This window comes from Nelumbo lutea, chromosome 8 (assembly GCF_056320005.1).
Source record: "Nelumbo lutea isolate HS-2025 chromosome 8, American lotus-T2T, whole genome shotgun sequence".
Lineage (NCBI taxonomy): Eukaryota > Viridiplantae > Streptophyta > Magnoliopsida > Proteales > Nelumbonaceae > Nelumbo > Nelumbo lutea.
In genome coordinates this window covers 9,558,387-9,584,711 of record NC_142691.1, presented here as the reverse complement: position 1 = coordinate 9,584,711, position 26,325 = coordinate 9,558,387, and the positions used below count along the sequence as shown (strand labels likewise).

At 39.2% G+C, this 26,325-nt stretch overlaps 3 protein-coding genes across 8 annotated transcripts; 2 read left to right on the top strand and 1 right to left on the bottom strand.

Annotated features, from left to right (window-relative positions):
- The first annotated feature begins 381 nt into the window (after nt 1-381).
- Nucleotides 382-5,775, top strand: PAP2 (phytochrome-associated protein 2). 5 transcript variants are annotated; one of them, XM_088957891.1, is made up of 6 exons: nt 382-527; nt 868-2,485; nt 3,103-3,332; nt 3,827-3,968; nt 4,590-4,651; nt 5,375-5,775. In XM_088957891.1, exons 2-6 carry the CDS (start codon nt 1,929-1,931, stop codon nt 5,410-5,412), a joined length of 1,029 nt encoding a protein of 342 aa, XP_088814017.1. In that variant the 5' UTR covers nt 382-527; nt 868-1,928; the 3' UTR covers nt 5,413-5,775. The 5 variants fall into 5 exon arrangements, with proteins under 5 accessions (XP_088814017.1, XP_088814018.1, XP_088814016.1 ...); XM_088957892.1 differs by lacking the exon at nt 382-527 and adding an exon at nt 624-728; XM_088957889.1 differs by lacking the exon at nt 382-527 and adding an exon at nt 655-728 and having other exon boundaries at nt 5,353-5,775.
- Nucleotides 5,776-15,586: 9,811 nt separating this feature from the next.
- On the top strand, nt 15,587-17,510 carry LOC148842599 (ARM repeat superfamily protein). Its single transcript, XM_088959914.1, has one exon. The coding sequence runs from the start codon at nt 16,230-16,232 to the stop codon at nt 17,253-17,255; it is 1,026 nt and encodes a 341-aa protein (XP_088816040.1). The 5' UTR covers nt 15,587-16,229; the 3' UTR covers nt 17,256-17,510.
- A 2,949-nt stretch (nt 17,511-20,459) lies between these two features.
- Nucleotides 20,460-26,325, bottom strand: LOC148842598 (uncharacterized). 2 transcript variants are annotated; one of them, XM_088957886.1, is made up of 4 exons: nt 25,809-26,325; nt 24,941-25,381; nt 24,657-24,772; nt 20,460-21,128 (listed from the first exon to the last, which is right to left on the bottom strand). In XM_088957886.1, exons 2-4 carry the CDS (start codon nt 25,279-25,281, stop codon nt 20,707-20,709), a joined length of 879 nt encoding a protein of 292 aa, XP_088814012.1. In that variant the 5' UTR covers nt 25,282-25,381; nt 25,809-26,325; the 3' UTR covers nt 20,460-20,706. The 2 variants fall into 2 exon arrangements, with proteins under 2 accessions (XP_088814012.1, XP_088814011.1); XM_088957885.1 differs by having other exon boundaries at nt 24,941-25,385; nt 25,809-26,319.

The following is a 26,325-nucleotide window of genomic DNA, read 5'->3' as shown; positions in this document are numbered from 1 at the left end:
ATAGGATAGTCCTTACAATTAAGGGTCCGGGTTTGAATTGACTGAACTGAATTGCTTATTAGTTGGCCTTTTTTTATTGGGGGTGGGGCGGGGGGTTAAGGCATTAATTTTCTTTGGTAGATAAAATAACCACGCTGACATGCCATTTAGCCATTTCGGTTCAGACGTTCATCCAGTGATAAAAAGAGGATAAGAAACGGGTTATCTCATAGGGTGTGACTTGTGAGTATACAAACGGGTTATCCATGCCCGGTCCATATAGGGGTAATGGATGGACCCGCTCAATTTCATGCCTCATCCGGTTTCCGGTTTTCATTTCACGCCCGGCCATGCACGAGTGGTGATTCGTAATCGGAACGCCGGGAGATGCCAAAAAGTAGTAGCCGGTGGCAGAAGCGTCGAGCCGTCGACCGGGACCCTGGGCCCTGACCATCACAGTACCTGTCGTTGCTGAATCTCAACCCAACAAAGCTTCTGGACCTCTGGCTGTTACTCCGATCGATCCTCCGATCGCTGACTTATTTCAAGTTAAAGGAAAAACAATTCCACTTTTTTATCACAGTTTTACTGCATGTAAAAACGATTAAAAAGTAGAAATTAAAGAGAAAGTACAGTTTTCAGATGATAATGCAGTGAATATTCTTCAGGGTTTCGAGATCACATGTTGAACTCTTCAATTCTACCCTAAAATTAATCAAATTGTCTTGAAAATTTCCTTTTTTTTCCTGGTTTGATCTTTAATCATCAATCCAATGCATATATTTTTTTTTTTCAGATTCGTTAAAACTTGATTTTCTAGGTTTTACTCTCGAGATCGACTGTTTTATTCATGCCTTTTTTTTTCTGGTGAATATCAACTTTAAACAGGATTTTTTTTGGGGGAGAGCTCGCTCAGTCGCTGGCCTGGTCTGGGATGGTGAAGATTACAACTCAGGTTTTCCAAGTCAGATCGTTGAACCTGAAACAGACAACGTTCTGCATCTCAACTGCCGTTTTTTTTCTTTTCTCCGTCCTTGTTTTTCTTTTCTGAGTCTTCTACGTTCGAGTGGTGTCAGCTTTCCAGCAATTCCCTTCAACTTCTCTAGGGTTTCGAATTCATTCTCCGTTCGGTTCAAGCCTCTACCTCTTCCCACCCGCATTACTTTAATCCTAATTTTGTTTTTTTCTCTTTTTTTGCACGCTTCAAGTCCGACGAAATATTCTTAAAAAACTAAAAATAATTACCTGGCGAATCTCAACAAGAGATCAGAGCAGGCCAAATCTCCAAGAACTATAATCGTGGGTCTGCAAATTTGTCGAGTTGAAAATCCGAAAAGAAAAAAGAATCAGGAGACAGCATTCGTTCAATCCCTTTCTACATTTTTTCCTTCCCGCCTTTTCTCTCATTTCTCTATCTCCGATTCCGTGCGATTCGTTTCGGTTCCCTCCAAAGCTGCTCCTCTCTCTCTCTCTCTCTCCTCTTTACTCTCGCTATAATGCGCTGCTTTCATCCGCGTATCTTAGCATCACTTTTTTACTTTTTCGTCCAAACAAAATAAATTAAAATGAGCATTATTTCGAAAGACTGCCGGAAACTTTCAGTTTCAGTAACCTGTCGGTGAGGTTGCCGAAAAGGGTGAAAATCGGGAAAAAAACCAAAAGAAAATTACGATAAAAAAATTCCCCAAACCAAGACTGTTTCGGTTTTCTCCTCTCTGTTGCTGTAGAGAGAAAATATAAAATAATAAAAAGCCTACAGAAGGGCCAACGAGACTTCTCTTCTATACATCAACTAAAACCAGCTCGTTTAGAGGTCCCGAAAGCTTCTTTATCCTGTTCTGCTCTCTCGACTCTGGTTCAAATAATCTCTCTCTTCTTCTTGTGCATATTCTTTTTATGCTTTCTGGTTTCTTCTGTCAGGTACTTAGGTGCCTTTGTGTTGAAGTTTAATGTCTAGGCCCTTAGAACATGATTACATAGGCTTATCAGAGGTCTCTTCCATGGAAGGCTCTGAGAAGATTTCTTCTTCCTCCTCCACTGTTTCTACCGAAGAGGAGGAGAAGAAAAATGCACTAAACCTCAAAGAGACTGAGCTCAGACTTGGGTTGCCTGGTTCTGAGTCTCCCGAGAGGAAGGCTGATGCTAGGGTTGGAATTTCCCTCTTGGGGAGGACAGTGGAGGATAAGAACGGCTACTCACTTAGTGTACTGAAAAATTTTGTTTCTGGGGCTAAGAGGGGATTCTCTGACGCTATTGATGATTCTGGGAAATGGGTTTTCTCTGGGGCGCCTAGTGGATCTGAGGTTGATTTGGGGAAAGGAGCTGTATTGTTCTCTCCGAGAGGTGGAAATGGTGGCAAGTCTCTTGCTGTTTTGGAAAACAGTAACCAGCAGCCGGCTTCGGCTGTTCCTGCGCTCAAAGACTTTGTTCCACCGTCGCCCAAGCCGGTCCAGGACAAGAAGCCCCAGATGTCTGCCGCAAATGACCATGTTGCTCCTGCTGCGAAGTAAGTTTATTTCCTTTTAGTTCCATTTCCACATTTTTTCCATGCATACCTAACCTGTGAAAGGGGAGAAATCGACGTATTTGTTCATTTTCTCTTGGCTTTCAGCTAAGTAAATTTTTGAGATTGCTGCTTTGCATACAACTCAAGTAAGCCTTGTCTGACCAACCATTATAGGGTCGGTTAGATTGCAGCTTTATATGGCAAGAGAAAAATTGGCAGAGTTGTTCATGGGTTTCTTAATTTTTCTCTATGATGTACTCTCCCTCTCCCTCCCCCTCTTTATTCACTTCGCAGATCAATCTCTTTTTTGTTCTTTCTTATATGTTTTAATGTAATTCGCCACACATTGTTTGGACGGACCATGGTTTCCTTCTTCTGAATGGGATGTTGAAGCTCCTCATTGGAATATTATCAATTTTGCTATGCTTTGGTTCTTTACGTCTATGCATTCGCCTGGTTTATTTCAACTAGATGCAATCTTTCTCTCTACTTTTCTGTATTTGTGCTTGCATTTAATTGAGCGGATTTCAGAGGGAAAGAGGGAGTTGATTGGTGTGAACTTTTCAGACACGAACGACTTAAGTAAATTTATTTTCTTTTCTTAATTCCTTGATCAGGGCTCAAGTTGTAGGATGGCCACCAATTCGATCTTTTCGGAAAAACACCATGGCTACCAACCCAGCAAAGAACAATGATGATGCTGAAGGAAAGTCAGGATCTGGATGTCTATACGTTAAGGTTAGCATGGATGGTGCTCCATATCTGAGGAAGGTTGATCTCAAAACCTATGGCAGCTATACAGAGCTTTCAGCAGCGCTTGAGAAGATGTTCAGCTGCTTTACTATTGGTAATCTCCCCTGTCCCTTACGTGGTTTTTGTAAGGCCTTAACATGATTTATTTTGATGCCAAGATTATGTAAATGCTTGACTCTAAGATGAAAACCTGTTAATACAATTTTCCCATAGAAGTTAGGATAGCCCGTAACTCAGAAAAATAATTTACATTTTGATTACTGAAGAATGCGGAAGACATGGACTGCTTCATTTCTTTCTCTTATATTCTCTAATTATAATAACAATCTTTGTGAAGTAGAAGACTGCACAAACGAATGCCTCTGTCAAGTCATGATGTCTTCCTAGGTTTACCAATTCTACCTTCCCTGTGCTAAATATAAATTAAAAGCAGGATTGTGACCATTGAATTTTTCAATTATTCCTTCCTCTTTCCTTTTTCTCTTTGATTACCAAGGTATTTCAGAGATTTATGACAGTTCCAAATAATTCTTCACACTCTAATAATATGAAAAAGGTGTTGATTACGCTTTTGCATGGATATTCCAGGGCAGTGTGGTTCTCATGGAGTACCAGGTCGAGATGGGCTAAGTGCAAGTCGATTGATGGATCTACTCCATGGCTCTGAGTATGTTCTAACTTACGAGGACAAAGATGGTGATTGGATGCTCGTTGGTGATGTTCCCTGGCAGTAAGTACAAACTCTATTTGCTGTACATGGATTTTCTTTCCAAAATCCCACGAGTTTTATAGTAAGATGAGTAAAATCATCCCACACCCAAACCATTCAATCTTAATATCCATTCTCTGGTTTGGTAGGATTTCTCAAAACGGGGCTGATACTATATACTTATCTGATGCAAGTATGCAGCAGAAATGCATAAAATTCTGTAAAGAAAGATAAAATACAGAAGTATCACCAATTACTGAGAATCCTTTAACCTGGAAAAAAAGCAAAATGGGAAAAAATAAGAAAAGAAAACGAAATGTTTCTTCTGTCTATTATTGTCTAGAACCATCTCAACTGCAACTTGGCAGTTGGCATGGTTATCTCATAATTCTTGTATCATTTGACATTACGTACATAGCGACCTCAGTCTACATATTATTAACTGCTCTTGTGGCGTTAATTCAATAAAATGGCGAAATCTTTATATGTTATCTTTAGCTGTTGAAACGGTATCCTCTGCTTTTTCTTTGACCGTTTGGTGAGAAAACAGTAGTTTTCCTTGTGATATTTTCTTGCCCTCTGCATATTTTTTTCAAGGCTGTGTTACATCTCCATATGAATTTTCTTTTGTTGTTGCTGCAGGATGTTCACCGACTCTTGCAGAAGGCTGAGGATCATGAAGGGTTCAGAGGCAATTGGACTAGGTATTTACTGATATATCCAAAACCTTTCTATGGTATTCTTGTTACCAAGAAGGTACTATGATCTGCCCTTTGATCTTCAACTTCAAAACAGGAACAGGTCCTTGACCATCAGCCACGCCAAACCCCTCCCTCAAAGCAGGCAGAAAAAAAGAAAGAGGAAAAAAGCAGATAAAAAAAACGGGGGGGGGGGGAGGGGTGATGGTGGTCTGCCTTGATTGCCCTGGAGCTTTAACATGGGCAAAAGGTCCTTCTGGAGAACTGATTTGAATCTGTGATAGTGTCTGTACACATTTGTTACTCATTTGCATTTTCCGAATTTACCCTTTATGACGGCAACCACTTCCCACTAAATTAATGTCTATGACCTTGAGGAAGATCATCATGATGCTTTTGCCAACTGAATTGCCTGAATGGTTTTATCATGTCGATAAGCTAAAATGCCATTGGGAGGAACTTCAGCATAATATGAACATAGTCAGTAGGAGTAGATAGATGCTAACCCAGAAGTCAATATTGATTCAGACAACCTAAGCGCCCAAGTCTGGAGTTGACTTGCTTACTGGTTGGTGGCCTAGACTTTGAAGGCCAGTTGTCATCTTTCCTATTTTTCTGCTTCTAGCTACCTGATTGTTTCATTGATGAAAAAATTTCGTCCTGTTATCAACATGTTTACAAAATTCGACATGAACGCTGTGATGAAGTCTTCAATCTGTTGGGTTGCAGCTCCGAGGGCCATGGAGAAGTGCAAGAGTCGGAACTAGCGGCACCGCCAGAGGATTGAAGTTGAATGAAGCCAAAGGCATCTCTTTTCAAGTGTTTTTTAATCGGAGTACCTAGAACAAGGCCTTGGGAACGGGTTCTGAAGTTGGGTACTCTGTTTCCTAATCATGTATTTTCTATGTAACTTTGAGGTTTGATGTCTTTCATGGACTGGGGAAAACAAAAGACTTCCTTGTAGGCTGAAGCTGAACTGAAGGTATCATTCATCTCTACGTATGTAAATGGTTTCTGTTTACTCTTGAGACCTTGTTTTCCATCCATTGACGATGGAAATTTTAAGCTAAAGAGAGCGTGATTAATGTCACAGAGTCCATCACAAAAAAGTGGTCTTTTTGTGCCAAAAAGTGTCGTCTGTATTGTTGTTGCTTGTTGGTGTTCCCTCTTTTCACTGGGCAGCCATTATGGGGCCAAGCGGCCAGGAACTCTGGTCTCTGAATGGTTTTCTTTTCCATAGTCGGCTCCGTTTTGGCTGAAACGTTCCGAGTAGGAACTATGGTTGCATGTGGCGGGCAAGACGGGCCACGCAGGAAAGGCGTCAGATACTTGATGGGCCATTCTATGCCATATTATATGTGATGCACAAAGGAAAGGGGTCATTTACAAAAGTTGAATGAAATAAAATCGAAGGGCTTAAAAAAAATGAAATAAATTAAAAGGGGGTTGTCCCATCGTTCCACTACAAGCAAATCAACAAAAAATAAAGGCTAAAAGTATGTAGAACCAGTGCTGTAGATGTTTCCTCTCCACTCCTAAAATATCGGCTTTTTAGGATTTTTTTAATTGAATAAATTAAGGATTCCTTCTTTTGGGTTGGCTAAATCTGCCCAATCACCTGTGATTGGGCATCTACAAATGCTTCCCCAATATTCTCTGTTTGGTATAAACAGATGCATTATTGTATTAATTAATAGGTTGGATTTATTTACTCTTTGTTATTAGATAAGTTGCAGGTTGTTTTAGCTTTATCTGTCGTGACCTGGATCTAGGTAATATTCTACCTTTAACAATTCTCTTGTCCTTATTATCAGAAAAAATTAAATATATCATGATGTACATCGTTTGATGAAAATAAAGTCACCCCTACTAAATGACTAAAGTACCCCTATGTTGTTGACTAAAGGCATAGCTTAACAGGGTTTGCTCATTTGGGTTACTTTAATATATATATATATATATATACTTTGAATATGCAACCAAATTCAGCCACTCTAGAGTTGTAGCGGACCAACTTGATTAATGTGGCTGAGGCTTGGGCAGCTTTTGAAACTTATAATTTGGTCATGCTATCCTCTCTCCACTGGAATATCATCAAAGAGAAGTTAAATATTCAATATTCTCGTCTCAGAAAAGCTAATTTTGCAGCGGATTGACTTGTAAATATGGGTTATGTTGTGGGATCTAGTGGGTTTGTGAGTTTAACTCGGTCGTTTTTTTTTTTTTTTTTTCAAGTTTAAGGTGATATTTGGCATCGATGGTGATTTCTTGAAAATCACTGTCATGTTGAAGTCACATCAGCATTAGAGTGGCATTGAAATTTCCGTTTAGTTGGCCAATTTTTATGATTTTCAGGAAATCGGTCAAAATTGATTATTGAAATCAGCCTTTTTTCAGGGATTATCTTTTTTTAGTAATTTCTAGCTGATTCTGATTTTTTGAGTATTACATGACAACGGCATTGTATAATACAAAAATAATTGGCTTGAGAATCAGTACCAAACAAACTCAAAGACGATTTCTCAAAACTTGGCTTACTTAAGGGAAATGATAGCATATAATAAAATTTACCGATTTTCGAAAAAAACACTAATTTCAAAAATCATTGATTGAAAAAATCAATAAAAAATAACCAGCACCGATGCCAAACATCATCTAAGTGATTGCTGGGGAGGGCTACCCCATGTTGTAGCCCACTCTTTCCTCAAAATAAAAACACACACACAACTGGATTAATTAAAATACCAAAGTTTTGGCCTTCTGAGCTGCAGTGCTCTTGCTACACTTGATTTTCTGAGATGTCACACAACGAAATTTTAAAAAGAAGAAAAAACGAAAATAAGGACATCCAAATTCATTAATAAATAATAATTTAAATAATCTGTGCAAAAGCATAATAACCATAAAAAATTAAATAAAAAAAAATCAATGTAGAACGTCCAGGATTCTAATGAGATTGTGCCCGGCTTGTGGCCCAACATAATAACTAGAAAACAAAAATTCCTGGCTCACCCTTGTTTTAACATTTTAAGGAAATCTTTCACGTGCTTTCTACCACTACAAAGGAAATCCATTCCGGACGATACACATTTTGGGCGGCCCATGTTACCCGTATTTTTTTTGTATTATATAATGAAATGGATCCAATCTAGGCCCATTATTTTATTTGTTATCACTGAAATGTCAGAGAACATATCCATCAATGCTTTTCAGGGGATGGACTAAAGTTGGAGTTGTCTGTTTAATCAACTATTTTTCTTTCAAAACCTAATTTTTTCTCTAGTAAAATAAAATCTAATAAAGAGGGTGGTCATGTTGGAGTTATTGTTCTTTCCTAACTCTTAAATCCTAACAACTCTTCTTTTTTCTAATAGTTTAATAAAATTTGATATTCTCAGTTTAGGTTTATGATATCTAAATTCCCCACATCTGCCAATTCTGCCTCCTTGTTTCACTGGGCCTCACATGGGTCCATGCTCATATAAACATACATGACTGATGTATACAAAAACGTACAGTCAAGTCACATGGGTATACTTATGTTGGGCTGGCCATTAATGGAGTTATGTAAATCTGGTGCTTCATGTTGGAGTTAAGAGATTTAGAATTGAGGTTTGGTGCACTTTTTTTTTTTTTGCTGCATTTATCTTACACCGATTCTTAGTAGTAGTTGGTATTGATTCTTTGATATTTGGATTTGATTGAGTTGGGAATTTGTTAAAATTTCGATCAACATGAATCCTAATCCAAGCTTGATGTAGTTGAAGTTCTTCAAATCGGGTAATCCGACTTACAGCCCTAATGACAGGTGTGTATAAAAATGTAAGGTAAGTGCATCAGAGCCAGACTTTGATTCTTAGTGGTAGTTGGTATTGCTTCTTTTGAAAGGTTCAAGTTAGGGATGGATTTTCGTGTGTATATTTATATGCAAATTTTAGGAAGGGGGGGGGGGGTGTTAGTCATACCTTTGGCATTGGGAGAAGACACAACTCATGAATGCAGTCTGGTTTGGTTGAGTTGTTGACTGTTGAGCCATTTCTTTCTAATGAAAGATGAGGGTGGATAGGAGACACAATCATGCACTGAATGTGCGTTTGCGTGCTAAAGAGGAGATGAGTGTTTTCTATGCTTCAGAAATTCATTCATGGAGACCCAAAACAGAATGGTAAGAGGAAATTTAGAACCTAATGGTAGTCCTTTGATGATCATTGTATTAACTAAAATTATTGAGGGCCTGTTTGGTTTGTGGGAATAGAGGTCTGAAAATGAAATTGAAATGAGTTATTCCGACTCCAACTGTTTAGTTGGATGGAATCAAAATTTTATTCTCATTTTAATTAATTCTGATTTTCATTCTTATTCTTATTTGAATCAAATAAATTATAGGAATAGATTATTTTAATTTTAATTCTGAAGAATTTTTATTCTAATTCTGGCTACAAACAAAATCAACCTTAAGATTTAATTGGAGTAAACTCGATACTAATGTTTAAAATATAGAAATATATGAGTTTACTTCATTTGACACTATAATTTAATCATAAATAGGAAAAAGCATGAATTAATATCAAGAAGAAAGTGAAGAGAAGAAGACAAAGGGAGCAATAGGAAATGGGGTTGATGCTTGAGGACAAGAGGAGGGATGGGATAAGGCCTGAAATGAATGGATTCTGATGCCTCATGTCGGGAGAATATTAATAAATTAAAATTAATTAAATAAATAATTCAATAAATGAGATGTCATTCATGCAAATGCATGCACACATACCCATCTGGATTCCAAACATCATATACACAATAATATTTCTTATGATTAATCATTCCTTTTCCTTAATATAAATGGTGGGGGGCTTCTCATCATCAAGCGACAAGCATAGACCGGACTGTATGGATATCTCCTACAGTCCTACTTGCATGAACGGTTATGCATGAGATATAATTAGATTAGTGGAATCCAGATTATTCTTCAATCAAGAATTGGACATGACATGGGTATTAATTAAATTAAACATTTTTTATATATAGAATTACTTCCTGTCTCATCCTGTCTATCTTTTATCCGGATGACTCTCAAAAGTTTGCGATTCTTCTTTTAGTGGCATTTTTTGATTGGTCGAACCTCGAACCCAGTGAGTCATCCCGGCCGGTTCTATTTCTACCCGGTTGTAATGATCGCTACAGTAGGGTCGTATTAAGCGGTGTTTGGAGCCAATGCTATTTTCTGAGATATAGGTGTACTGATATATAGGTGTTTTTCATTATCATGTCAGCATATCGGAAAAAGAAACATGAAAACACCAAACAATACTTTTTTTTTTCAGACACAGCTTTCCCAATTTCTAAGGCATAGTCTGAGTATATATTTGGCATCAATGTTATAGATGCAGCTGCTGATGTCTGAGTTGGAAGCACCGTTTTCTGAGAAAATGATGCCTTTTTTTGTTCTTTATTTTTTTGTTTGGAATCGTTGCTTCCAGGTAGGACATTTCCTAGAGCAACAACTTTTTCTATTTGGTTCCAATGCTCCAAGAGACGTTTTCAGCACTGGTACCCATTATCCAACACCACATTACTGCCACCTCACATCCTTGTTGGTAGCAATAGGTTGCAGTTCCAACAAACACCAAAATCGGCGTTGCTCCAAGCCATGCCTTCCCGATTTTCAAGACGTGGCTTGGAGCACTATTTTTTTTATGGAAAAATAGTTCCAAACAAATGCCCGTTTTCTGGAGCACCATTTTTCTGATGTGGTACTGATGTGGCCCCATTTTCTGGAGCAATGGCAACGATGCCAAACAGACACCGAGAAAATGTTTTTCAGAAAAAAACGGTTAATGAAACATTAAATGTTTTCCCAAAAAATAGATTTCTATTGTAGTGCTGATGTTATGTTGTTTTATGAGGAAATGGAATTGATGCCAAACACCTACTTAATTAACCAATTTATCAGGCTGCCTTCTCCGCGTACGGACTGCATCTGGACCATCTAAGCTCACCTACCTCCAGACGACTTCAAGTATAAATAGGAGGTGACACCCTCAAGTTAAGAAACTAGAACTTAAGCTCTCTAACTAGCACTCGAGATCTCCCATTCTCTCTAGTGGCCTCGTTTGGGTGCTCACACCTCGGACCTTTTCCACTTTGCACTTCCTAGTACTAACTTGACCATCAGAGTCTCCGCCTCAAGTTTCCACTCGGGGCCTCTGACATTGTCCTTTTCGCAGGATCGACCTACTAGTCCTTGGGTCCCAGATATCTCGGCCTATATACCTCGACCTCTTCGGCCTCCTTGGATACCTCGGTGTCACTTTGGGTGAGGAGCGAATTGACAGTATTATCCTCGGCCAACAACATGTAAAATTGTAAATAAATTCCTAAATTAATAAAAATAAGAATTCAGCAAAATGCATATACCAAAAAAAGCTTATAACCAATTAACCGGAATGATAAAGGTGATAATTAATCGGATGAATGTTTTAAAAGAACGGAAAGATTTTCATCAAAATTAATGAAAGGTTGTGATTGGTCAAAACCTTTCCGGCATCATAGATTTTCTCTAAAAATAAAAGCCACGTGGGTTACACATTTCTTTGGCTGTATTTTGAGCTAAAAGAGCGGAAAACAACAAACAAACTACCTGAGTATAAGGTATTTTAAATGATTTGACACCGCAGCTGAAAGTGACCTGAAACAAACTTGACGAGTTGAGAAGGAAAAGGATTCATTTTGCAACCGAAACAAAGACTAGTGATAATAAGTTAAAAGGGAAAATCTATGATAGGGGAAATATATGGTATAAGAAGAGATTTGACCAATTAAAATCTACCTATAAATTTTGATAAATAATACCGAATTGGCTATACCAATTGGTTAGTCAAAAAAAAATTCACATATGGCATCTTTCCCGTATCATAACCGAATCCTAAGTTAAATTAAATCACGAGGCGTGTGAGACTCAACTTCAAAACTTTGGTAGTATTTGCAGAAAAATGAAAGTCAACATGGCTGCCGCTTAGGGCCATGTTTTTGGCATGTAACCATGAATCATGGGCTTCCATTTGATTTGGGGTTTTTATTGTACGGTTTAGATAGGTGCCAAATCCAAATTGATGCCAATACAATACATGACAGGGGATTAGTGTTCTAAATGAAGGTATTTAAAATTTTGAATTGAAGTTTATAATGGAATTTAAAATTCTGAGCTAATGCACTTGTGTAACTATCCAATTATATAAATACATCATCTCAATCCGAGATAATGGGACTAATTGAGCCGGTATCCACTGGTGCAGACTATATGGCAATGATTGCATGGGGTTATGGAAGTAGGCTGTGTCAGTTCGGTAACTTATAGACGGGCCACGCGTGGCTACACATGAACCTTCAGAAACTTTCTTATTGGTGCCATATCTTTAGTTGGATGTTATATTCTAATACTTCTCGTGGCGTTTCTTGTTGCTATTCCCTAAGATTCTGAATCAGCTAAAGCTAGCTGTAAGACTTGTACCAAATTAAAAACTGGAATTCTGCACAATTTTATCAATAATTTCACTTTTGCTACGACAGTTTAATTCTTAGCGCAGGGCTAAAACCGAGAATCAAGACCTTCCCCTTATATTGCAGCGTTGATCCCAGTGAGACCATACTTCATCTAATCCAAATAAGCCAAATAAGGTGGGATTATAGCAAGACATCAAAGGCCTTAATTTCGTTGTTTCAGCACAAGGCTATGACGATGCTGTAGCCAATTAATCAGCTGGTTAGTTCATTTAACCGGGACCCAACATGCTTGCTGGTTCTTGATTAATTTTCATGGTCCAACCATCTGTCTAGTCCAAGACTAGCTTAGAACACTGAAGTCAACAGGATACAAATTAAGCAGCAGGCTATAGTCTCCAAAACCAGAAGATGGGCCATCTTCACATCATCTCTGAGGTGGTGTACTTGCATCTCATTTTTCTGATCAAAGATGACTCACCCAGTTTTCCATTTCTTGTATTTTACTTTTTTTTTTCTTTGGTTGGTGGGGAGGGGGTTGGAAGTTGGAACTTCCCTATTCATTTAAATTGAAATGTCAAATCTGATTTGTATTTAAAAGGTTGCGGGTTAATTAACATAAGAGTTTAATATGATAGATTTATTAATATTAGTTAAACATTAAATCAAGATTTCTATCAAACATATTAAAAATGTATTTACATTTTATTGGATGACATTTAGAAGATGCACTTATTTTAACAAAGTTTAAGAAATTGGTTATGATATGTCTGTTTATCACCGTCGCATCGGCCAAATCAACATATTTTTGTTGACGTAATAATCGATTATTTTTTCATAAAGCAAAACCATACACATTGGGTGATGGTGATTCATGCAAATGATCCAATCATGAGTCATTCAAGTATTCACACGAGGAGGTCAAGAACCCAATAAAGAAGATGTTTGACATCCCTCCGAAATAGGGGCGCAGCACAAGATCAAACCTATGAAACCGTAGGCTCTCCGTAGTAGCAGTGGGCCACATCACATGCACCTTACTTTGTACTCACCCTTGATTCCCCTGTGGTGTGTACTCTATAATTCCAAACGAAAAACAAAAAAAAAAAAAAAAAAATGTAAATCACACCAGGAGGAAGCCTGAGAGCAGAAATGATGAAGTCTAACCAGGAATGTTCGATTAAATGGAGACTACCATCTCCAAGTTTATCAACTAATTAAGGTAGCAAATGTAGAAGCAAAATTTGCTGCTGTTAATTGGTAATCCGTAATAATAGAAAAAGGGGTTTTAACCGTTCAGTGTACCCCTAGGGTGGAGCTAATACTTTTAAGGGTGGACTGAATTCTGACTATGAATTGATGTTACATTTATGGGCAGGATATGATTTATACGGGAGGCCACTGACAGATTAAGAGGTGGCTGTAATTTCAGATTTTAGGCTTCTTTATTAGTCGTCTATACATGTATATTAACCTTATTAATGTAGATTAGGTTTATGAGATTGGATTTAGGGCAGGACTAAATCAGTCCGACTACTTTAATTTTTTGACGCAAGTAGGTAAGCCCAGGGAATTAGGTCCATTTTAATTCTCTTCATTGCATGCATGTTGGGCCAATTGATCCATAACATCTAATGGAGGAAGGAGATCGCTTCAATCAGAGCAGGGTCCGTTTGAACACTATTCGAACAGCCTTTATAGCCTTGCATCAGGAATATTTTTATACTTGTATGTTTTATTTTATAGGAAAATATTCCCAATGCAAGGTTATGATGGCTCTTCGAATAGACTTTTCTCTGATTGAATACTGTTTCATTAGGAACGAATTAAAGGTCTCAAAACAACCGATAATCCAGCCTGCATGATCAAAACTCTTTGGGGTCCTTCCTCTTTCGTTCTGTTTACAATTTTTTATTTTTTTAAAGGAAAGAAGAAATAAGAAAGGAAGCAGAATATCTAACAACATCAATACACGCCTAACTCTTTAAAGTCTCCATTAATTAGTTGTGACATGCATGCAAAATGAAAGGAATCGACAAATAGCTTCAGCTGTGCTGAAAAAGCTGAAGGGCACAGCTTGAGCTAATTGACCACTTACCGTCCATGCCTGATCGCATCTGCTGCCATGCCATGTTCATCTTCTCTTTTCCCTCTGAAGTCGAGCCACCATGCAGCAACTACCGTAGTTGACAAACCTACTTCAACGTGGTGGGGCTACACATATTTTAATTCAAGTGTGACAAAGATGTCTAGACTCTAGAGAGAGAGAGAGAGTGCTCTACGTCGTTTATTGCTGTAATATGTGTCTGTCCTGTTATCTCGGCTCGTCCCAATTATTGTTTTGATTCAGTACACACACTCTCTCTCTCCCTCTGTGTGCGTGTGAAAGAGAGAGTGACATAGCAAAAGAATGGAATAATTAATGTATATAAAGGCTGACTGCTGACATGGAGTTAGAAATGGATCCCTAGAGTGAGAGTGAGAAAGAGAGGTTTATGGTGTGGAGTTTGGAGGTCTGTACTCTATAGGGAGGAGCCCAAAAATCAAATATGGGGATGAGTAGCATAATTCGAGCTTTAGATACAAAGGTTAGCTACTGTGCCATTTCATGGGCTGGGTAGTTCGATGGGCCGGCCTGGCCCCTAGACGGGCTTGACTTCAGGTTTAAAAGCTCGAGCCTGACTATTTTACAGGTTGGACTCGGGATTTGTTAAAAATGCCCGGCCCGGTTCAACTTTTGTATAAGTTAAACCCTAACCCTAAATATTAATCCCTCTCTTCTCAACCCCTCTCTTATCACTCATCTTTTTCTTAGCCAAACAAACTCCCTTTTCAATCACAGTTTCATAAACATTCTCAGGAAGACAAAACCAATGCAACCAATAAATTCCAGCGGTGACTGATGAGTCCTCTCTCTCTCTCTCTCACTTCATCGTTCAGTTGTTCCTCTTCTCATTTCTCCTTCACTCTCAGAATCTCAGTTCAATTCATTTATTAGACGTGAACTCAGGCACCGACGAATACAGGCACCGACAGCGAATCCTTTCTCTTTGTCCTTTTGTTCTATTCCTCTCTTATTGTTTGGTTGGCGACAAACATAAATGCAGACACAATCATCAATCTATCTTTTTGTTAAATCGAGCTTCGGGCTCGGGGCCAGGCTTCAGACATTTTATTAGGACCGGGCTCAGGCTTGGGCCTAACAAAATCTTATATATAAAGAATAAAAACCCGACCCGGCCCATAACCAGGTCTAGTCACGATCAAATTCATTCATCATCAACAAAATCGATCCTTGACCAGTTGAACCCCTCCTAGCTACATGCATGGTGCATGTGCATGGGGGTACCATCAGCCTTCAGCCCGTCAGCTGCTAATCGGACAGCAGCGCTTGTCAGTTTGACCATTTGATCAACATTTTCCTCAATAACCCAAGAATGGAGAAATAATCGAAGCCGGTTGTTTGCCTATTTGGCTACCATGAAAATAATAAAAACGACACACACGCCCAGACGAGAGCTGAGGGCTCACGGAAGGAATTGTCATTGTCAATTTGTCATTCAGTAAGTGGAGTGGGACCATGAATCAATTACAATTTTCCCGGCCCCATGTACTTCTAGACGTGCACGTGCCACTCTGAATCCCTCTCTTCATTTTTTTTGGGGGGCTTGGATCCATGTCCATCTGCATTCTGCACTGTTTCTCCTGCTCTGCTCACGTCTAGTGAGTAGTGGCGTTTCATTTGTTACTAGTAGCAGCAGCTGCTCTCCATCTGCATGCACACTGATAGATAGAGATAGATATCGCCCCAGCCAAGCCAGCTCCTTAGTCCTTCCACCATGTTTGACTGCTTGGACTACACTGCTTTTGTTTTTCTTCTACTCCTCTCTTTTCCTGTCTCCACACAGAGATATTAGATAGAATAGATTATAGATGGATGGATCGATATATAGAAGAAAATAAATTCATACTAATCGTTTTCAGTCCACTGATAGAGACCTTCCCCAGCTCTTTTTCGATTGATCGAGTCTGAGGCTCAGCAACTTCACCAGAGCCCAGAATTTGGCTCCCTATCTCTAGCTACACCATGAAAACCCATCACCCCAAGCTCAAAAGCCCACCTCGTCCACTCTTATCTTGTGGTATCTTTAGCTACTGCACTCAAACAGTACTTAGCCCCACTACTACTCAGACCCCAACCCTCCCTGAACCGGCTTCTGACACACCCCCACCTCCTCTTCCTCCTCCTCCGCCTCCGCCTCAACTTTCCACACCACCGTCCCGGCCTCATCCGGAGTCTGAGTCGTCCTCGTCTTCTACCTCCCAAAGCTTTACACAATGGCGATTCCCGTTGCCACAATCCCCGGTCGTACATCATTACCCATCAGCCGAGTTGGACGCACCTCTGGAATCCACATCTGCCCAATTACCCAAAGCCTTACCGGAGACCGACACACCTCTGCCACTGGTCTCCAACCTCGAAGAGCTCTTCCACGTGGCGGAACTTCAGTTCAGCACCGGCTCTGACAGTGCTCGGCTTTCATCTATTCACCTGCTTGAACGTTCTCTTGTGCCGAATCCGCCGGCTGATGGAAGCCGAGACCCCACCTGCCCGCCGTCGGTAATGAGTGGGGTGGTAAGATTTCTGAAAGATCCGGCAGGTGCCAAGCCTGCAACAAAAGTTCTGCTGGCATTATGCCTGGCAGAATGCAATCGTCACGTCGCCGTGGAAGCGGGAGCGGTTGCAGAGGTGGTGGAGACAGTGGCGGAGCTAGAAGGATCGGCGGCAGAGCGGGCGCTAGCTGCGCTGGAATTGCTATGTACGGTCCCAGAGGGAGCTTCGGAACTGAGGGCCCACGCCTTGGCCGTTCCAATGCTGGTAGAGATGGTAACGAAGATGGCGGGAAGAGGGAAAGAGCATGGGATAAGTGTACTGGCAGTGATTTTTGGAGGGGGTGGCGAGGAGGGGATTGCTCCGCCGGAAGAGGTTGGTCGAGCAGTGGTGCTAGCGCTGCAGGGAGAGTGCAGCGCAAGGGCGAGGAGGAAGGGGGCCCAGATTCTAAAGGTGCTTCAAGAGAATGGACGGCTGGATCTGACGGAGGACGGGCGCTGATGAACGTTGATGTACTTTTGCTTCTTTTGGCATAGGCAGACGACAGACGTAGAGTAGAGGAGAGAGAGAGAGACCATCTTTTTTTTTTTCTTCTTTTTCGTGTTTTGTCCTATACTCCTGTATTGAATTTATGTTTAATATTCTACAATTCTACTTGGTATTTTGTAGCTGAATGCCTGAAACCCTTCACAGAAAATGAAGTGTGGGAGTCAGATGCCGGCAGCACAGAGAAACAATAAAGGAATACTTTATACATGTGATGGATGCCGGCGACCCAACTCTCTCGGATTCACGTGCAGTGGTTTGTGTCATTGTGAATGTGTGTGAGACATTGTAAATTGTAATTAAGTTCGCAGTCCACACCTCGCAGGGGTGCAATTTGGGCAGGCAGGAATTGGACTTTTGTCAAAATTTAAATGGGTCCCGTCCCGGCCCATAGGGCCTAATAAAACCAGGGGACAATGTAAACTTAGGCCCATCCAAGTTGCACCACTATTAAACAGGGCCGGAACGTGTAGCGTAGCAGTGTAGGTCATGAGGTGACACAGCAAGAGGCAACTAACAAGGCGAAGGACCAGTGGTGGTGTGTCAGATTCAGGCCACGTATTTGAATTTACAAAGTGGACGGGCTGGAGATCTATTTGCTAATTCATCATATTGACGTATGTTGGAACAAAAACGGCCATCCTTGGTAGTTGGTATGGGTCTCAAGTCTCAACTAGGGGCAACGTCATAAGGTTACTTCCGCTTGCTATCGTGCCAAACTCTGTCTATAGTATAATTCACAATGCACAGAGCTGGGGATGTAAACGATATTCAAAAGTTGGATTTTGTATTCATTATTTAATATAATCACATCAAATTTGGACGGCTTTTTCAAATTGTTCAAATGAGCAATCATATACTTTACGTTGTTAAAATTTCCCATACTCTAAAGTTTGAGAATCATCCATATACTTGATACTAGATTTCTTGTTTATTCAACATTTTAGAAGAAAATGATACAACTTAGGGGCAAATCATACATAAAAAAACCATTAAAGAGAAAATATATCCATTAAGAAGAAAATTAAAAGGAAAATATTATGCAGAAAATAGGGAAAAAATTAAAAGTTAGACAAAAATAGAAAAATGATGACCTTGTACGGGTGCAGCTTGGATTGGCCCAAGTTAACATTATACAGTGCTTTGGTCTGAGCCCATTCAAATTTTGACAAAAACCCAACCCAAATCCACCCAACTTGCACCCCTGCAAACTTGAGATGCTAGATTTCTAGTCACCAAGAAGTGTAAAATAGTAAGAAAAAAACTATTTAATTTGGCTAACAATGAAAAGAGAATAATGAACTTGTTGCATTGATTACTAGGAACTCTATATGCTCCGTTAGCTTTTCATTTTAATCTTATTTTATTTAGCCTATAATTACCAAAGTGCCCTTACCATATGTTTTAAAGTTAAAAAAAAAAAACTCAATTGTCATAATTTTTTAGACTTATTCCTACAAGCTTATATTAAGAAACTTACAGGAATCTAATATAGAAGCTCTACTCACTCCCTTCTCACATGATTTTAGAGCCATCAAAAGACTAGCAGTTACACCAGTGAATCTCTCTAAACATATTTTTTTGACCAGTTACAAATGGAAGAAGCATTGTTCATAATATTCACAATAGATAGAGCATTGCAATGAATAACCAGATCTTTAGGCTATGTTTGGTTTAAGGAAAAGGTAGGGAAACCTTTACAAACCTTATACAGGTTTCCTAGTCTTTCCCTTCCTTTCCCTACCTTTTCCTTCAAACCAAACATAGCCTTAACATTTCTTCTCCATGCTTCCTGAAGGCCCAAAATAACTGCCTCCCATTCAGCATCCTAGGGTTGTTTTGCCTTAACCATATGACCTGCTGCTGCAATCTCCTCTCATAACAACATATGAACTAGTCTGATTAATGGATTACATAAAGCATCATCAATCTGTGTACTGGCAATATTGACCCTCTCCTATTTCTCTAATAACTGATATGGGATCTGTAGAGACATCCAAGAGCAACTGAAACTCTTCAAAAGGCGCAAGTGTGACGCCTAAGGCTTAAGCCTTTTAAAAATTAAAGCCATCCAACTATCAAAAAACGATTGTGAAGCCTTGAACGGGCTCAACAGGGCTGATCACTGACCTAACCTGTCTTCTTGTATCCTTTTAGGTTGTTTTGAACTGGGACTAGGGTCAGGATCATACGCGTCCAACCCAGGTTTGGTTCAAAGATATCCTGACAATTAATTTTTAAGGCCCGAACTAATCAAGGCGTATTTCCATGGTTACAGTCTACCTGATTCATCACATTTGGATTTGCTTCGAATTTAGTATAATAATATACACCCATGTCGGATTTCTGGATTATAATATCATATATTTGTTAACAAAATCAACTTCAAACTGCCTTCGACAAAACTAGATATATCATACACCAACGAACCAACCACTGTCTAAGTACCCAGGATTTGTGTAATTCAGTTATTCTCATGTGAATAAATATAGCATCGGTCCAAGTGATTGGTTAGTGTAGGAAATCCGGATTCCTTTGGGCTCAGTTTGGAAAGAATACAAATACAAATACATACAAAATAATGCAAAATATAAGGCTTTGCACTCTATAAATTTGTATTTGTACTCTTCCCAAACTAAGCCTTGGGGGTAAAACTAAAGTTCATATTGCTTTTGTGATTTAAGGTTGCATTTGCTATGATGCTTTTAGAGATTCACTTCAATGTGGGCTGAACTACAATTGAAGCGGCCGAACTATGGATGGGCTATCATGAAAGGGCTCACGCTGGCCTGGAGGCTAAGAGACTGAGACACAAAGGTTACAGAAATCTTGTTCTCCAATCATACCCCTTTATCCACCACTGTTTAAGCCCTCACAACTCAAAAGATGTCCTAATTGGAAGGTAACTCTAACTCGCTTTTTTCATAGTGTGTCATTCGCTCCTGAAAGCAAAAATTGTGCAACCCCCCCCCCCCCCAAGACTATGGCATCTAACTGCTCATCGGGAATATAGAGTACCCTTAGGTCTTGTTTTGATCTTGTGCTTGTTAGTTTGTAATAGTTCATTGTTTAAATAAAAAAAATGTCATTGAAATTTTGCAAAAAATAAAAAGAGAATCAAAAAAGAAAAAGGTATTTAGGCTGTGATAAGCTCCAACATTTAGGCAACCAATAATATATATTTTTTACGATAAAATTACTCCATTCCATATAATGTTCAGTTAAAATACAAACGATTATCAGGAAATGATTCTGCAAACCTAAATGCATTGAAATGAATGGCATGGGGTATACAACAATCGAACTTCATATATGTGATGCAAGAAAAATGCAAAATATTAGTAGATCTTAGATTCCCTACATTTGGGTACACCCTATAAAACCTTTACCATCTATTCGCGCGTATTCAAGAACCAGGTTCAGATATTTGAACATAAACCATCTGAGTGTACCCATTAAATACAGAAGTCTCAAGTCTTGTTAAGCCAAGCCTCTGAAACAAGCCAAATCTACCATCTTCAACAAGAGGCGTCTGTGCACGGGCAGGATCATATCTTGTTTGATGGGTAAGGGAAGGACCTGCCACCGGAGGAAGTTCCCAATAGACATCTAGTACCGATTCCACAAATCTGCTGTTCCGAAAATGTTCAGCATAAGAAACTGCCTTGTTGCTATGGTTGAAATCATCCCGCATCTGCCCTCTAACTCCCCACCATGCTCCATCTGGCCCACATAGTTCTTCTCTGTCCACAGCCTTTTCCCAAAACTTATTTCTCTGCATCCTAATCCTAGCTTCATCACTGTCTGGGAAGCAACTATGACCGCCACCTACAAAAAATAAAAAATCCCAATAAGCAAGCTTCAGACTTTGCCCATCCCAAAAGCATTTGCAGAACACCAAAACGTTTAAACCTCAGGTAGTTGGAATTGAGATTGAATTTCAGATGAGTTAACTTGGGCTGTCAATTGATTTCCCTATGATCAGTATTTTTCTTTATTTTCTATGTATTTATTTATTCATTTTTTTGAAGTCCTGTGTATTTATTTATTCATTTTTTTAAGTCCTACGTATTTATTTATTCATTTGTTCTTTTAGAAAAGGTAGGATTGTATAATAAGAGAAAGGTAAAAGGCTCCCAAGTACAAAATGGTACACCATAAGTGGGTCGGCTGGAAAAAGTAAGCTTCATAATATCTTCAGAGCTGGACTTGTTGCTCTTAAAGAAGCATGATTTGTTCCCATGAAATTCTTCAAAAGGATAGAAACCTAATTTCTATTAGACTGGGCGAGTAGTTGTCTCCTGACTTCTATTAGACTGTTTTGCCCACCTTGTTTGATAGTTTTATATTTGATACCCCTCTTAAATCGGTTCTCCATGTTTGCACTTAAAGTAGATTGTACCATTTGCTAGTCTTATAATTATTTTTTCTTAAATTTTGTATAAAAATTCTACCCTCAAAGTAAATAACATATTATTTTCGCTTATATAACATATCTCCATCTCCCATTAGATTTTGGTACTCTTCTCTTATGCTTCACATTTTACAAGTGGATAACTGTTATTTAGAATATAAATTTTCAATAAAATAGATTTCTGAAAAAATGGAAGAAAAGGGATAGAGGAAGGGCAAAAAAAAAAGGTTATGAGGCCATCCCTGTGCCTGTGTGGAGGGATTAACTAATAATAAGAAACAAGTTATCCTGTTAATTTACTGCTGCAAAGAAATTGGTTTGTCACAATAAATGGCGATTACTACCCTATCTAAATGAGTAATTTTAACTTATTAATAAAAACTTGGTTTTTCTTCGTGAGTATTTTTTAACTTTAATATAAACTTGTAGAAATAGAGATAGGGCAAACAACCTTTGACAGGGTGGCGATTACTACCCTATCTCAATGATAATAAACAAGTTACAAACGAGCCCAATACATTAAATTTCTAGTAGCCCCCCCCCCTTTTTTTCTTTTCCTTTTTCTTTTTTTTTTTTTTTTTGGGGGGGGGGGGGGGGGGGGTTAGGAGGGATCAGCACTAGTTAAGTAGTAGCACCCATTGACTCTTCAAAGCATGATTTTAAAAATCGGACTGGAAACGGAAACGTTTTGGCCACCAGTTCCCAGGTCAAATGGTCCAACTGTCCAGTCCAAACCTGGGTCAGATGGTTTTGGGGTCCAAAACTGGACCAGGACCTATGACCGGTTCCCAGGTCAACCAATCCAGTTTTCAAAACCATGCTTCAAAATTATGCACCTTGTTAGCCAATCGTCTGTTTTATTTCATTTTTTACCAATAACTGCAGATTTCATTAAATAAGAAAAAGAATGTGTACAGAAAAATAATACAAGGACTTAGAGATAAACTCTCTTATCTCCCCAAGCAATTTTCTTTTTAGAACTGTGCCCAAAACATATTTTCTCTCCCCACTCCTTGCTTTGCCAAAACATCTGCAAAGGAATTGACAGTTATTTAAACTTTTTTCTTGTTTTAGTTCCACACCTTCATTTATTCACTTTGTAACCACCCCACCACTAATTTTGAGTCTCCTTCAATAGTTAATTTCCTTATGTTCAAAATCCTTGCCCTTTGTTCTCCTATCATTGCCATGACCTCATCCCTAAGAGAATCACCCTCACCTGCTGGGCCTGAGTATAGAGCAACTATCTTCCCCTCCTCATCTCTGAAAACCCCTCCAATTTCTGACAACCTGGATTTACAATACTACTTCCATCGAAGTTGAGTTTAATGAACCCCATCTCCAGTGGAGACCACAAAGAAGTGGTGATGCTCTTTTTGTGGGACGATTCAGCCAATCGGCCCAATCCTTCCAGTTTCTAAGCATATCAGCCATTGTGGTGGATGAGAATGTCTCCAAGGACTTCAACCAATGGGCTGTCTAATTGTAATAGATTCAATTAGAGACTCCCTACTTCTCTCCTTAGCTAAGAAAATTCTTGAATTTCCTTCCTCCCAAATTGTTAACAGTATAGCTGCCCTTACAGATCTCCACATGATTCTTCCCCTCTTCTTTGGCCATGCAAAGGTTCTTGTAGCAAAGAGGCCAGTGACAGTTCCTTCCACTTCCTGTTTCATTTCATTTCTATAAACACAACCACTTCCTTCCTGCTTTCCATCCAGCCTATGACAGTTTTAGAATTGCCCGCCTCAATCAAATTATTTATATCCATTTCCTTAGCCTGGTGTAGTCCTTGGAGTACTGCAAGGAGTTCAGCCCTTGTTGAGTCTCCTTTCCTTTCTGATTGTTCAGAAAACAGAAAATGGGAGCATGTTCCCATGGATACTCTTTGTTCTCTCTATATATTTTTTATCAGCAACATGGAAATGATTTCATTAATAAAAAACAGGCATAAGTACAACATGAGGTTATGAAAAAAGAAGAAAAACACAGTTATAGAAAAGCAGACTCAACCCAGATATTACAATTGAGTTCTTTGTACCCCGTGCTTAGCTAGACCATCTGCCAAGCTGTTGGCAGTTCTTCTCACCCACTTAACTCTTTATTCTCTATATCAAGATCCTAAATGTGCAAAAATTACAAGATATCTTAAGAGACAACCATGCTACATGAAGAGAAGACATGGATTTCATCTATATGTATTGAAGATTGCCACACACATCCCCTGATATCACACCTTAAAACATCATAATAGCATCAGGGGACTCTTATATCTTTTATTTTTCTTCCTCTTCTCTGTGTGGTTGATTATGCTTTTCTTTTATCCTTATTTTCTTCTTATACTTTTATATTTCTTTTCCTTTCTTTGCACAGTAGTTTTTAAGTTTTTCTTTGTCTCTATGTGCATTGGGAAAGTATCACTACTTGTTGACTTGATTTTAGCCTATCCTTGCTATAATCTCTAAATTCTGCACAGAACTATTCATATTAGTCACAGTAGCATCGCCACAGAGCTCCTCTATGTTTTCAAGCATCAGCAGTTGGCATTGAATTTGATAGATACTATCATTATTAAGGCATTATTCACACTATAATTTCTAATAAAAGTAGAACTTTCAGTTTAAACAAGGAAATATATGTATTATAAGATACAACAGGAATACAGGACACAAGGTATACATGCTTCTTTTTTTTTTTTTTTTTGGTATTACATAGTACATAGTACACAATACAGGGGATTCAGGGATGGGGATAGGACAGGTGTACGTGAGGCCCATTGGCCATGCTACAGAGAGCTTGCAGTTCCCCAGTTTTGATTTGACCACAAACATTATTTTGGAGGAGTGCCAAGTGACCATTCAACTTCTGGATCATTGGCTACATGCTTCATAAGATCATATATAGCATACATGAAAAAGTAAAATAGGATAGGAGAAACACACCTCTAATGTAGAATTGATCACATATCTGCCTCAGTGAATAGTGATCACCAGTTCCAGTGTCATAGTTATCCTCAAACACAAGATGTCTGAAGCCAGCTTTCAGAGCCTGCTTAATCCTACCAGCTCAAAGCATAAAGATGGAAATTTATCAACTGGAAATTCCTAAAGGAGAAAAGAAAATGAAAGACAAACATGCCCAACATATTACAATAGTTAAAATATAAACGTAGTTGTGCATAAATTGTCACATAAATGTTTAAGGAATTCCAGTTTAGAGACAGCACCTCTTTAGTTCATTCTGATGATCATCAAAAAAGATGAGAACGCGATTGGCATCAGTAATCCCATGTTTCTTCATGACACTTCCCCAATCAACACTACCGAAATCCACAAAGTCCTTGCCAGCAAAGTATGTGCAATTCCCATCAACATAAGCAGGTCCTTTCCTGAGGTACTTCTCTGGGTGCCGTGGTGTGAAAGACGCTATGGGTTTGTCTGGCATTGCTTGGCGGAGGACCCAGGTGGAATGCCCCTTGAAGGCACCACTCTCAATCATAAGATCTGGCTTCAGCCAGCGCGCAATGAACCAAAGACCAAAGCTATGGTCGAATCCCATCCCATACATGTTATTTTTTATGGGACGGGTTTCGTAGATTGGTACAAACTCCTCCAAGCCCTTAAGCAAATCCTTTGACGTCCATTCAACCGTTCGCCCATGTTTCGATCTGCCTTTTTCCAATGACACGAATTATTTTTGATCAATATGACATGAATTAAATGGGGGTAAATTAAGAACTCAATGACTCGGTATTCAATTCATCAGGTTAAGTAAACTCTAAAACTTTTTCTCAACTAGCATTGTAGTTGCATACCATCCAGACAGGAACCAACCAAGCGAGTGAAAACATGAAAAGAAAAACGAAATTTTCTTACACCCACATCAAAAACCAACAGAAAAAGAAAATTTGAGTGGCAGGGTTTAGTGACCAGATAAAGATAGACCAAATTAATGAACGAGTAACAGGAATGCAGCAAAACTCCTTCAGATCTGACATGAGCATGACTCGTTAAAAGAAGCCAACATGAAAGAGGAAGACAGAACCCTAAAGCAAACCATTAAACAAGGCCGAGATCAGAGCGAGAAAAACTTACACCAGGGTACACCGAGGTATCCGAAGTCGGAATCAAGGGCGTCGATGCTAAAGAAATTCATCCGAGAAGAAGGCTGGTAGGAAGAGATACAAACGAGATTGCGGGAATGCGGTGAGAAGAGGGAGAAGATGAGTAGGAAAAGAAAGAGAAGGATACATGGCCGCAAAAACCCAATCTTATTCATGTACTGGGTGGTTCTCACGGCGAAGGAGGTGTTCTTTCTGGTCTTCGATTCGTCATCTTCGTCGTCTCCTTCTTCGCTATACTGCGCAGGTCTGCGCAAAGAGAGCACTCTCTCAAGCATGCTAATTGGCAATTGCTAAAGGGGGGAAGAAGGCCAGAGCCAGAGCCAGAGCCAAGAGGGAGTAGAGTATGAGCGCGAGTAGTAAGGAATAAGGATTATGACCCCATCGTCATCGTCATCGTCATCGGTTGTCCTCTCACCTCTCTTCTCTTAGGTTTTATTTTGGCCTTTGGGATGCATCACGCATTTTGATATTTATATGATAATAATTAG

Excerpts from the sequence above, each read along its gene's own strand:
- PAP2 (XM_088957887.1), top strand. The coding sequence starts at position 1,929 with ATGTCTAGGCCCTTAGAACATGATTACATAGGCTTATCAGAGGTCTCT. Across the intron at positions 3,333-3,826 it reads GTTCAGCTGCTTTACTATTG|GGCAGTGTGGTTCTCATGGA; the intron begins GTAATCTCCCCT and ends TGGATATTCCAG. Across the intron at positions 3,969-4,589 it reads GTTGGTGATGTTCCCTGGCA|GATGTTCACCGACTCTTGCA; the intron begins GTAAGTACAAAC and ends TTGTTGCTGCAG.
- LOC148842598 (XM_088957885.1), bottom strand. The coding sequence starts at position 26,112 with ATGCTTGAGAGAGTGCTCTCTTTGCGCAGACCTGCGCAGTATAGCGAA. Across the intron at positions 25,386-25,808 it reads ATACCTCGGTGTACCCTGGT|GCAGATCGAAACATGGGCGA; the intron begins GTAAGTTTTTCT and ends CATTGGAAAAAG. Across the intron at positions 21,129-24,656 it reads TGATCAATTCTACATTAGAG|GTGGCGGTCATAGTTGCTTC; the intron begins GTGTGTTTCTCC and ends TATTTTTTGTAG.
- LOC148842599 (XM_088959914.1), top strand. The coding sequence starts at position 16,230 with ATGAAAACCCATCACCCCAAGCTCAAAAGCCCACCTCGTCCACTCTTA.